Source organism: Lissotriton helveticus, chromosome 4_1 (assembly GCF_964261635.1).
Source record: "Lissotriton helveticus chromosome 4_1, aLisHel1.1, whole genome shotgun sequence".
Taxonomy (NCBI): Eukaryota; Metazoa; Chordata; class Amphibia; order Caudata; family Salamandridae; genus Lissotriton; species Lissotriton helveticus.
This window is the reverse complement of record NC_136063.1, coordinates 201,790,192-201,802,382: the sequence shown is the minus strand read 5'-3', so window position 1 is coordinate 201,802,382 and position 12,191 is coordinate 201,790,192. Positions and strand designations below refer to the sequence as shown.

Sequence of the window (12,191 nt, the reverse complement as noted above, 5' to 3'; positions counted from 1 at the left end):
AGCGCTTCCCTGCTGTCCTAGCGCCTTGGGGCGCCGCCTTCATGCTCCTAGCGCTGGGAGCGCTATATCCCACAAGCCGGTGCCACCCGGCATTTGCCCCGTTCGTGTGGGGGGCCCGAGCCCCCAGCGAGTGCCGACCTCGCTTGCCCCCGCCCTCGCTGTCTTTATCGAGGGAGCCCACTCCTCGTTATTTCCCCCGTGTTCACGCCGCAGCCCGGGACCCTCGTGAGGTCCTCCCCCGGGCCGCGCTCTGATTGTCCGGCGGCCCGGGGAGCTGTGGAGGAGAGAGACGGAGAGCCGAGCGTGCAGGGAGCGGCGGGAGCCTACTCCGCGCCCCTGCGTCCCACCAAGACGACTGCCGCTTCCCCCCCGGGGCCCCCAGGAGCGAGAGGGAGCCCCGGAGAGCGAGGAGAGACCGGCGCGTCTGGCCGCCGACCGGTGAGTGCCGCAGGAGGGGAGGCGGGGCTTCGGGGCCCGCCCCTCCCCTCCAGCGCGAGCACGCATGTGTTTAGAGGCCCGCGGGGCCCCCAGTGATGCCGGGTCCCCCGAGGGGGACCCCGCCTGCCGCAATTTCCGCCCCCGAGCCCGAGAGGCTCCATCTGTAGGTTAAGCTACTGAGCCCCGAGAGGCTCCATCGATATTTTATCCCCCGAGCCCCGAGGAGGCTCCACCGTGCCCTTGCCCCACGAGCCCCGAGGAGGCTCCACCGTGTCCATGCCCCTGAGCCACGAGAGGCTCCATCGATATTTTATCCCCAGAGCCCCGAGGAGGCTCCACCCTTGGCCCTCGAGCACGAGAGGCACCACCGTTTGGCGCCTTTTTCTTCAGAGCCTGTGAGGCTCCCACGTGTTGGCCCCATCCTTGGTCCCCAGCTGCCCAGCACTTCGTGGGCAGCTGCTACGTGTAGGTGTGCGCTGGGCTGCTTACAGCCTGTCCTGAACATTGAGACTCTGGGCGTCCTAGCCCCAGGAGGCCAGCTGGCCTGTTGAAAGTATTGGCTAATGTTAACTCTGCTTCTTGAGAGTATTCTGTGTTTCCTTCCTACAGGTACGTCTGTGGTGTTATGTACCGTGCCATTCCTTCCCTCCTGTATAAACTTGCCTCATGTATGTTGATACTGGTTAGAGTGAGTTCTATTGCTAGTCCTATGAAACCCCGGGGCGTGACGTATTCTAATGCTAAGCTCCTGGTGATTATGTGTTCTAGTCCTAGTTCGAGGAAACTCCCAGTTGTTATATGTTCTAAATGCCAACTCCATCATGTGCATATTCCTGGCAGTGGTCCCATGGCCCTGTCCTGTATATTTTCCCTTGTAAATCCTGCCCGTGCCTCTGGCACCCTGTAAGGTATGTGTTCCTATGTGTCCTTTTTAATACAAAGACTATTTTCATATATACCTAGTGTGGAGTTCCTTTTGTGGGGGGGGCCCGGGAGGTTGTTGCTGGGGGTGCGTGCGCAAATGCTTTACACATGACCTCCGAGATAAGCCTGGCTGCTCGCGCCACGTTACCTAGAGGGCGAGTAGGGGTTGTCTTGGTGGGTGACCCCCTGGCCCTGACGGGGGAGTGGTGGTCTCTGACTGACTCTGGCGCAAGCTCTGGTCGGTCGGGGATCCCATTTACTACAATTGTAAAAGGCATTTTAGAAATTATATCAAAGAGGTTCAGAGGAACATAAATGGGGGTGTTTTTGGCAAAGACAGTAAACATACGGGCGGAGAATGGGTAAGGTGTAGAACATACACATTTGATCATTGCTCTGCAGCAAGCCATCTTGCAGCCAGAGACCAAGGTCGACAATTAAATCAAGGGCAGCATGTGATTATGAGCGGTGAGTTCTACTGGAACCTGAAGATGTAGATCTTAGGCAATTTGTTGTCGATTTTTAGGAAAGGAGTCATACTATGATAAAATGTAGCACCCATTGAAGTGCTTAGAGTTTACCTAGTTGCAAGTTGGTAGCTAGCTATAGAATGGTGGCACAATCAGTCTTATGTTGAAAGATAGCTCCAAATGAAATCTGAATAAAAGCTGAAATCTAATTGCTGCAGTTGTACATGGAGTACCTCTATTCCAAAAACTGAGCCAGACAATTTACAAAAGAGTATGGAACAGTTGGCAAAAGTCAAGTTCTACAAAAAGAGGCACTATGCTTAAGTTGGCACAACTGTGAATAGTTCTTGTGGAAATACCCAACTAGATGTGATTTGTACTTTGGAGAGCTTAGGTCAGACCAATTCTGAATGTCACTCATTGGTCCTGTGTGTACATACTCAATCTATTGATCAAAGTATATGCATATGGGCAAGCTTTCTTTGTGTGCATTAGTTCTACTGTGAACCCTAGGACTTGTTGGTTCTGAAGAAGAAAAGAGGACCAAGGTCACCCTAAGTAACTGGTTTAGGGAGGGCATACATAGCAGTTTAAGTAATGTACTCTGATGGCCTAAAATATGTCTTTATTTGCCTTGGACTAGCTACTCCTCTAAGGGAGGAACAGAAAGTAACATTGTTTAATTAACTCATGCATATATTTTAACTCCTGCATATATTTTGAGTCATTATGATGTAGTTTCCACTCTTTGCCCAACTATTGTGTTTTCAAATAGTCAGTTAGGCATTGTGCTGTAAAGAAATGCACAAACATAAGGCTATGGGCATGGGTAGCCCCTCATTTGCTTGGGAGTACCTTTTTTTTCGAATGGATGGCCGCTGTAATTTATATGTATGCATTTGGCTTTTTAGACTGCCTTGCTACCTACTGTGCGTTAAGTAACTACAGCTCGTGCAGTTCAAAATGCACAATGTAATTGCACCTTTAGGTGGAAGGATCACATGCGTGTGGATTGTAAGGGTTAATGCATGTCACAAGTGAATAGCCCAGAGGTGGCAACCAAAACCCTTGCTGACCGGACTCCTAGAGTGAGAATGTTCTGTTAGCACAGCAGTAAAGTCTTAAGCACACTTACTGACCAAGTTCTGATACTTAAAGTTTAATTATTTAGAATTTTATACTTCCAGTACAGTGCTATTTAAGTATTGAAATGTTGTGCATGTGCTTATCTTCTTTCTTCAAAACTAAGAGTTATTTGGTAAATGTTTAATTATTTATTCACAGATTATATCTTGCATTTTAACTGAGCACCGGATTGTGTTTTTCTCCGCTGACTGGGCTTTACTCACACTTGTCTCAGAATGCTTTATGCTGTACCTTCATCCTCTGCAGTGGCAGCATACCTATGTACCCATATTGTCCTGCCATATGTTGGATTTCCTGATGGCCCCAACATGTTTTCTCATGGGCTGCCACCTCAGTCACTTTGATGAAGTCAGCAGGGTAAGTTCTGCTACATCTGCAGCATAGAGTGTGACTACTAAGCTTTCGTCTTTCTTTTTTGTGTTTGAAAGAATTTGACTACTGTCTTCTTTGTGCAGGTACATTTCTCACACCTAATGAATTTGTGTTGTAGGTAGAACCATCCAATGAAAAAGAAAACCCAAAAGAAAAATCATATTACTCAATATTATTTGTAATTGACAAGATGTGGGATTGTGAGTTCATCCGTGGTGCTGACCCTAGTACTCCATACCTGGGAGCTATTGTGTCTGCAGTCCACTGCTAATTTTACAGCATTCCTGGTGTTTGCTCCTTCTGCTGAAGGTACTGACTTCCCTTTCTTGTTACTCTGGAACTCAGTGTTCTTGTTTTCTACTAATCTATTATTCTGATCTTTCTGTGTCGCCCTTAATGGCGATGAGTTGCTCCGTCTATCTGAAGCCCTGTACCCATTTTCAGTGACCCATCTGCAATGTGGACACCCTGGTGCACCCTTGAGAGTGAGGAGTGGGTGTGCCTGCACCAGACATTCACCCGCTTCCATGGAGACTGTCTCCAGCTCCATTGACCTCACCATTTAAATGAAGAGATACAAGTCTTGTCTGGTGTTCCCCGTGGGAGAGGGACAAACTGTTGCCCAGCTACTTCCACAGAGACACTGGGTCCTTACCGGTGGACTAGTCCCTCTTCTCCGCAGTATCATGTGCCCAGCAGTACAACCTGCTTCTATCCTGAATGTATGCGACTTGGAAAAGAGCATCTCCACTATCTGAACCATGTAATCTTCTGGACATTGACTTCACCAAATAAGGCTGTCATGTTACCAATCCTGCATTCAGTAACTCAGTAGGTTGCTTACGAATCCTGAGCTTATCATCTGTGAGCCAACAGAAAATCTCACAATACACACCTTCAGGTGCATTGGGTATAGACTGGCACTGCATTCTCTGTGCTCTCAAGGAAAGGAAGATTGTTTTGTTTGCCATCAATCCTGTTGCTACATAGTTAAATATCATTACATTTTCAAACTCATTCTGCAATCCCATGTCAGCATGATATGATTCCTTACAAGCAATCTGTCTCCTTTTCATTTAAACTCATCCAGAAGCCTTTAACTCAACTTTAGCTCTTGGTAAACAAAGACTGTACAGTACTTAAGCTAGTGGAGTTTATCAATGGCTGGTATCCTCATTTCCCTATATATTACTACTTTTCCAAGTTGTATCGAAGTAATGTGCATTGGAATACAAATGTACACCTCACTCATGCAAATATTTTAAGACCGATAAGAAGATAATTTTGAAAAAATAGGGAGAATGTAATGTCCCCATATACTAACATTGGGGAGAGGATGTAGCCTTACGGCTAGAGCGGTTGACTTGGAAGCTGGGGAACCAGGTTTGAGTCTTGGCAACGAAGCTCGACATCCTGTGATTCTGGGCAAATCACTTAATCTCCCTGTGCTAAAAAAAAATGAATGAATGAATGTGTCCATCTGTAACGTATCTGGTGTTCATGTAAAGTGCTCTGATACCCAATTTCTCGGGTCAAGTTTGCGCTATATAAAACTCGAAAACACACAACACACTAACATTGAAGTGGAGGATGTTTCAAGCGGGGGGAAGCTGAGATGTAGTGTAAGAAAGCTAAAATAATTCCACAGTGGCTAATAACCATGCAAGATAGTTTTTTCAGACCTTCTTTCACTTGCATACCCATAGATTATTCAAAAAGTCTTTCTGTTTTCTGAGATCTATGACATCTTACTTAAATCATACTTTGGAATACCCAAGCAGAGACATTTGGAAACCTGGACTCCGGCTGCAGCACACGGACCTCAAACCTAACTTCATCTTGTATCCAACAACTGTAGAATACAAAAACTCATGAAACAGAATAAAAACACCACCATGAGAACAGACACTCAAACCCTCCAAGTATATGACCCTACCAGTCCAAAGGCAAGTATCGCAAAGCCCAACCTCCTTTTATTTACAACCATTCTGGAAACATGTCAGGACACCTTCCAGGTAAAACTCTCCAAACACCAGTCCTCCGAAATCTAATGTGGCCACTGACTCGATGCAGACATTTTAAAAACTCCCCATTAATGTTTAGCGTGATGGGATGATTAAGATCTGAGCCAGCAACAGGACATTTCTGGCTCTTCAGAGATCTTCCACTATTAAACAGGTCATTTGTGATATCCCTAATTTTAGCTTGCTACTCCAGCCCAGCAAATAGAAATTGATTACACTCCCTGCCTCCCACTACCATCCCGTGTCGCTAATGGATGTTCACCAGCTTCTTCAATCCGTTCCCCTCTGCCGAATATGTGTCCGGCTCCCACTCATGTAGTCTAACTCTATAAATTACCTGGCCTCAGCACTTATCAAGCAGTACTACTTCCCACCTCGTTGTCTCAATTGTTTTTCTCTAAAGATCACGTACTGTCTGCGCTGACCACGAGTGCATTAGTCAGTTGTGACGTACCAGTACTACTAAGCGCTTACTATAAACTTGGATCAAACAAACATACACACAGTCTACAGACACATCCTTGCTGTCCCATATGAATTTAACTGCCACATAGTTGGTTTCACTGCAGTGATCTTCTTCCTCTGGAGCACCGAATAATCCTGAAAAATAGCTAAGGTAGTAAATGGGGAGAGGTATGCCCTTAAATTCTCCTGTGTGGATTTTTATATATCTAATATTTATCATTTTCATGTGTAGCAGCTTGTTCAATCCCCAGTCCCAGTACCTCCTTTATTGTAACAGCGATTTTTTATCCCTTTAAAATCAACTTCACCTTTTTGATGATGAATTCCTTAATAAAGCTCTTGAACATACGCTGGCCAAAGTCAGCTGATTTCTGATTAGGAGAAATTTAAACCTGCGGGCCAATGGACCAGTTTCCACACTCGTTAGACCACCTCAACACCATGCCAACTCTTTATTTCCACCATGTTGTGGACCTCCTGCTGACACAATCTTGAAACGTCAAACACGATAGTGCAGCCATAGGTTTTCTTTCTTTTCAGTTTGCAGTGTACGGATGTGGAACAAAGGGCAAATGTGCTTGTTTCTATTGGTTTTGCATCCGCCTGCCTTTGACTAAAAGAAAATCAGAGTGCAGGCGGAATGCCCTGCAGCTGCACAACACTTCCTCGTTTCAAGTATTGAGGAATTCGCAGAATAAGAAATACTTGCGTGCTCTATCCTTTGGCTGTGGAGCATAATTCAGGTTGTTATTTGGGTGGAAAAAACAAGCCCAAAGATTAGCAGAGTTGCTACCATGAGTTCTGTTAATATTATGTTAGCTCAATTAATGTATTTTATCTAATACAAATATATATATAACAGCAGAGCTCTTTTAGAAACTCAACTGGGCTTTGTTTTTTTTTTTTTGTCACAAGTGGAGCAACCCTAGTTCCGCTTTACTGGAAAAAAGGTGAATTTAGCGTGTTATAGAATTTGTCAAGTAATTTCTCCCAACTTCACTGCCTGTGCATGAACAGAGTTGATTGAAATGCTGTTACACAAAAGTCTGAGCCTATCTCGTTCTGCTTCATCTGACCTACAAACTCATTATTCCGATTTTTTAAGAGTAAGAAATCTGGGGATACTTAATGACTCTATTTGCATCTCATATCGATGGACTTTCACTCTTCCATGACGTACACTGATTCCAGATCAGTTGCAAGGTTTAGCACAGAAGAATGCTTAAGGTCTTTACTGGACTACTACATTTTCCGTCCTGTGCTTGCAAAAGGAGGATTATGAAAGACTTTGCTCTGGATTTGTTCATATCTCTTTTTAATCGTTTTTTTAATTGTAAAAATTCCCATTGATCTTGCGACCTCCTCCTTGAATTTATGAAATGCCTTTTAAGTCTGCCTTGAAACCTTGAAATTGGGTTTAAAGGATGCGATTTTTGTCCATGTTTAATCAGTAAGGTATTGAAGTTGCTTTCAAACATTCTTGCCTGGCAATCCATACATGATATGTACTCATTTAGATTAAAAAACACATTTAATTTAATTTAATTGGTGATTGAAGTAAATAAAGCAGCTAGCCATATGTTGTGTACATAAGATTGTGTAGATGCGTGTGCATGTATATGTTTGTGTATGCAGGATTATGTGTGTATATACACAGGTGCTTGCATATGTGTCCATGCATGTGTTTCTATGTGTGAGCATGCACACTTGTGTGTGTGCATACTTGTGTGTATTACATGTATGTTTTGCTAAAGGGTTCTGAGATTATCAACCTATATTGTTAAGATATAAAATGTTTGAAGGATTCTGAAACTAATTGTTTTCATTTTTTAAGGAAGCCGAAGACTTAATTTTGATAAATATTGATGATGGCACTATGTATTCAACAGCCGGTGAAAATAGTATTGAAATTCCAAGTATCCCTTGTGATGCAGCTGACCCTTTTGTACGAAGGTAATAAGGCATACAGTTTTCCATGAACGCTATTTTATTTATTGTCTCTGCTGGATGAATTATAACCAAAAATAGTAGCAGAACTGTGCCTAGTGGGGCTGGTTATGGTTTATTTATTTATTCAGAGTTTTATATAGTGCGAACAAGATCTTTACAGATATCAGAGCGCTTCACAGAAACAAGGGGTGAGGATAGCAGGAGGGTGACGCAACATAATATTGGGTGCAGTATAAAATTAAGTAGCATGATCGGATAGCAGTCATGTGCTGATAAAATATCAATAAACAATCAGTTAAGCGATAATATAAGACGATACTGAGTCTTTCATACAACTACGATAGAAATCAGGAGAACTTAGGCTAAAGGGATGGCTTATGACAGTATCTAAAAGTTACAGGGAGCAAGGGGAAGGGACATCGAGATTCAACAGGCTAACGTGAATAGTCTAATAATAGGTAGTGAGTGAGTAGCATAAAAGGATCGACTAACCATCATAGAATTATGGCAAACAAGAAGAATAAACGGATCTAAATCAGGAATAATATGACATTATTTGACATTAGACAAACATGTAGCCAATGATACCAAAGCGGTGCGAAGTCTCTGATCAACAAACAATAAAGTTCAGGTGAACTTAGCCATGAGGATGGCTTTCACCTCATTCTTAAAGAAGGCCGTGGAGGAGATAAGCCTGGTTTCGGGAGGGAGTGCGTTCCAGATCCTCGGTGCCATTCCTGAGAAGGAGCGTTTGTATGTTTTTTCCTTCCGGAATCTGCGAGGTTTCAAGAGTAGATTTTTTGTACTTCTATTGGATCTCGACCCTCCCGATATAGTCAACTTTTGAGTGAGGTAGTTAGGTGCCTTGTGGTGAACGGCCGAGTGTGTCATAACAGCAATTTTCAGTTGTATTCTGGCTTCAAAGGGCAGCCATTTCAGGGATTTCAAGTCAGGGGATATGTGAGAGTGTTTTCTTGAGCCAGTAATGAGTCTCGCTGCAGCGTTCAAGGAGGCTCTTAGGGGTGCAGTTGTTGCTAGAGGGAGACCACTGAGGGTCACAATTCCATAGTCTATGCGGGGGATGACGAGGGCTTGTACTGCATTTTGGAAGTCTTTGGCTGGGAGGAAGGGTTTCAGTTTCCTCAATGTGTTGATTTGGAAATTAGCTCCTTTCGTTGCTTTGCTAATGTGCTGTTGCATGTTGAGCTTTGCGTAAAGTGTGATACCTAAGGATTTCGCGGAATCCACGATGGTGGGCCGGACATTGAGTGCTGTTAGGTAGTTGAGTCAAATTTGGGTGGTGGTAGCTTTCGCAGGGGGTGATATCCGAAGGAACTCAGTTTTCAGAGCATTTAGTTTGAGGTGATTGTCGGCCAACCACGATTGGGTCTTTATAAGAGTGTAGTTCAGGAGTTTGATATCAACCGGGGATTTTACCTTTAGGTACAGTTGAGTGTCATCGGCATACATATGGAAGTATACATTGGATGCTTGGAGCAAGGTGGCAAGTGGTTCCATGATGAGGTTGACCAGTGTGGGTGAAAGGGAGGATCCTTGTGGAACGCCTAAGTCTACTGGCACAGGCGAGGACAACACATTGTTGATCTTGAACTTCTGAGACCGGTTATGTAGGAAGGAAGTGAACCATTTGAGAACAGTCCCGGATAAACCCATTCTAGTGTTTAGCAGCTCCAGGAGGTTCTCATGTTTGACCGTGTCAAAAGCTGATGAAAGGTCGAGAAGGATGAGGAGGCATGAATCATTGCGATCAAGAATTTGGAGGGCGTCATCAATTATGTGAGTCATGGCCGTTTCCGTGCTGTGTTTCGCTCGGAAGCCTGATTGATGAGGGTTGAGGAGATCAAACTTGTCAATGTGTTTTGTTAGTTGGAGCTGTACACATTTTTCCAGCAGTTTGGCCAAGGTGGGGATGTTTGTGATGGGACGGTAATTGTTTAGGTCAGACGGGTCAGCTGTAGGTTTCTTGAGTATGGGCGTGACTTGCCCCACCTTGAGTGAGTCAGGGATGAGACCTTGTTGAAGGGAACTCTTAATGATTTTGGTCCAGAGTGGGAGGAGCATGGCGGTGAAGTCTTTTACAGCGTTAGCAGGTAGGGGGACTGTGAGGTGATTAGAGGGCTTCAAGGTACAGAGCAGTCTGTGTATTGCTTCTTCAGAGTAGGTGTCGAAGGACGCCCATGATGCGCTGTTTTTAGGCTGAGTGTTAGACATTCTGATGTGTCCAGGGTTTTGGCTTACATCATTGAGGAGATCAGTTCTTATGTTGTCGGTCTTTAGCTTGAAGAAGGCGGAAAAGTCTTCACTGTGTGGGATATCGCTTGTTGGGTTGTTTGATTGTAAGGGTTGCAGCTTTGTTTGACTTTTGACTAGTTCGAACAATTTTCTTGGTCGGTTTTTCGCTTGGTCAAGCTGGAGGCTAAAGAAGTCAGATTTCGCACGCTTGATTTTCCTAAAATAGGCATTTCTCTTGTTCTTAAGCTTTTTGCGATGTAGTGATGAGGGGTCAGCTCTCCAAGTGCGTTCTGCCGATCGCATAGCACGCCTGTCTTCGTTGAGTCTGCCGTCATACCAAGGGTTCGAGCTCTTGGTGGAGACTCTCTTTAGTTGCAGTGGGGCGGCTTCGTTGATTATTGAGGTCATAGAGTCGAGGTAGAGGTCGGTCAGTGATTGAACATCAGAGACGCCAGCAGGGGGAAGGAGGAGCCTGTAGGTGTGGGGAGGTAGGGAGTTAAGGTTAAGATTCTTCATGTCCCTTTTCCAGATCTTGGATTTGGTGGGTTGAGCCTGGGAGGGTTTGACTTTTTCATTGATAAAGAAGGTGATGATGTGGTGATCTGACCAATCACAAGGTTGGATTTCCCCCAGTTGGGTAGAGTCCTCTTTGGCGATGATGAGATCGAGTATCGAACCTTTATCATGTGTTGGGCTGTTGCATATTTGGGTGAGGTCAAGCGCATTAAGGAAAGTTTTGAGACTATTCACCACTGCGTCTTTTTGATCGTTCCAGTGGAGATTAAAGTCACCCAGGTAGATTTGAGTGATCTGCCGACCGGCGTTGGAAGTGAATAGTGTCCATGAGTTGTTGAGAGAAGATGAGGTTGTCCCCAGGCGGGTGATAGATGAGATGTAGAGCACATACTGGTTTGCCCTCGCTGGAGATATCGAGGCAGAAGAGTTCACAGGAAGTGAGGGAGGGGGAGGTGACTCTGGTTGTGGCGAGTACGTCTCACAGAGCAGGAGATTGTGACTTTTCTACACATAGAATTTAAAAGTTAATTTCTATTAGGCGTCTGTTACTTCAGTAGCGTCCTCTTGTAGGGATCTAAAATATCTTTCTCTTAGATGCAGACTACGCCTAAGTAATGCTTGATATAGTGCATTGTATCCTTCTTGGCCAAAACTCCATTGATTGATAGCTCATCAATGAATGGCTTGCACTAAATATTTCGGCAGCTGAATTGTCGTGCATGCTTACACAATATCTGATTGAATGTCATAAAAGAAGAAATTTACCGACAAGGCACATATTGAGAACAAAGTAATAATTGTAATATTGCACTTCTTTCTCATCCTACATCAATCAATCAATCAATCATCAATCAGGGATTTGTAAAGCACCTCACCTGTTTTAAGGTCTCACGGTGCTGGGATAGAAATGTAAATCATGGTCCTATGATAATCCATGTTGATTACTCTTCAGAAAGTGATCTAAAACTTAAGTTGTTTTCCGTTGTCCCAGTGCACATTTTGGAAATACAGTGGCACTTGATTTCGGTTTGTCCTTGGACTTTTATTGCAAACTGTCCTTTTATTGCAAACTGTCCTTGTATTGCAAACTGTCCTTTTATTTTCCAGAGTGAAAGGTCTTCGTTTACATTTTGACTTGGAATGTGCTCACCTCAACTCGGGCACAGACCTTGAAAATCTAAGAACGCGAAGGAAGTTGTGGCAACAAAACCTGAACTCTGAGATACAGGAAATTGCCTTGAAGCTTATTGTCTCTATTTTCAGGTACAGTCAACGTTTTCAATCATAAGCCATACTCTCATAACTTTATTTTGTTTCCCATTGTCCCTTCGGTTTCTGCTTAGTTGTTTACTTTGTAGTTTTTAAAGTTTTTTTATTTCTTCACTGATTGTTCCCATGATACTGCAATTATAACAGTTACACCATGAATGTAGGTAAGTCTGTCAAGGTAAGGATTTATTATTATTTTTTATCAAGCAGCAACGTAAACATAAATTGAAGAATTATTGTGCACACTCATTTTCCCCACTGTGCTACCTCATCTTTGCTTCGCTTAATATAATCTTGTGCTCAGTTAGTACAGCTCCTAATATTTTCAAGTAAACCCCACCCCCCGAACCTGAATGACTAACTT

The 12,191-nt window shown here is 43.9% G+C and overlaps 1 protein-coding gene across 1 annotated transcript in view; it reads left to right on the top strand.

Annotated features, from left to right (window-relative positions):
• Positions 1–12,191, top strand: part of DENND3 (DENN domain containing 3) — a 583,137-nt gene that overhangs the window by 206,551 nt on the left and 364,395 nt on the right. The window contains exons 7-9 of the mRNA XM_078686126.1: positions 3,117–3,335; positions 7,674–7,792; positions 11,666–11,821. Coding sequence (XP_078542252.1) covers positions 3,117–3,335; positions 7,674–7,792; positions 11,666–11,821 — 494 coding nt within the window. The remainder of the gene's footprint in view (positions 1–3,116; positions 3,336–7,673; positions 7,793–11,665; positions 11,822–12,191) is intronic.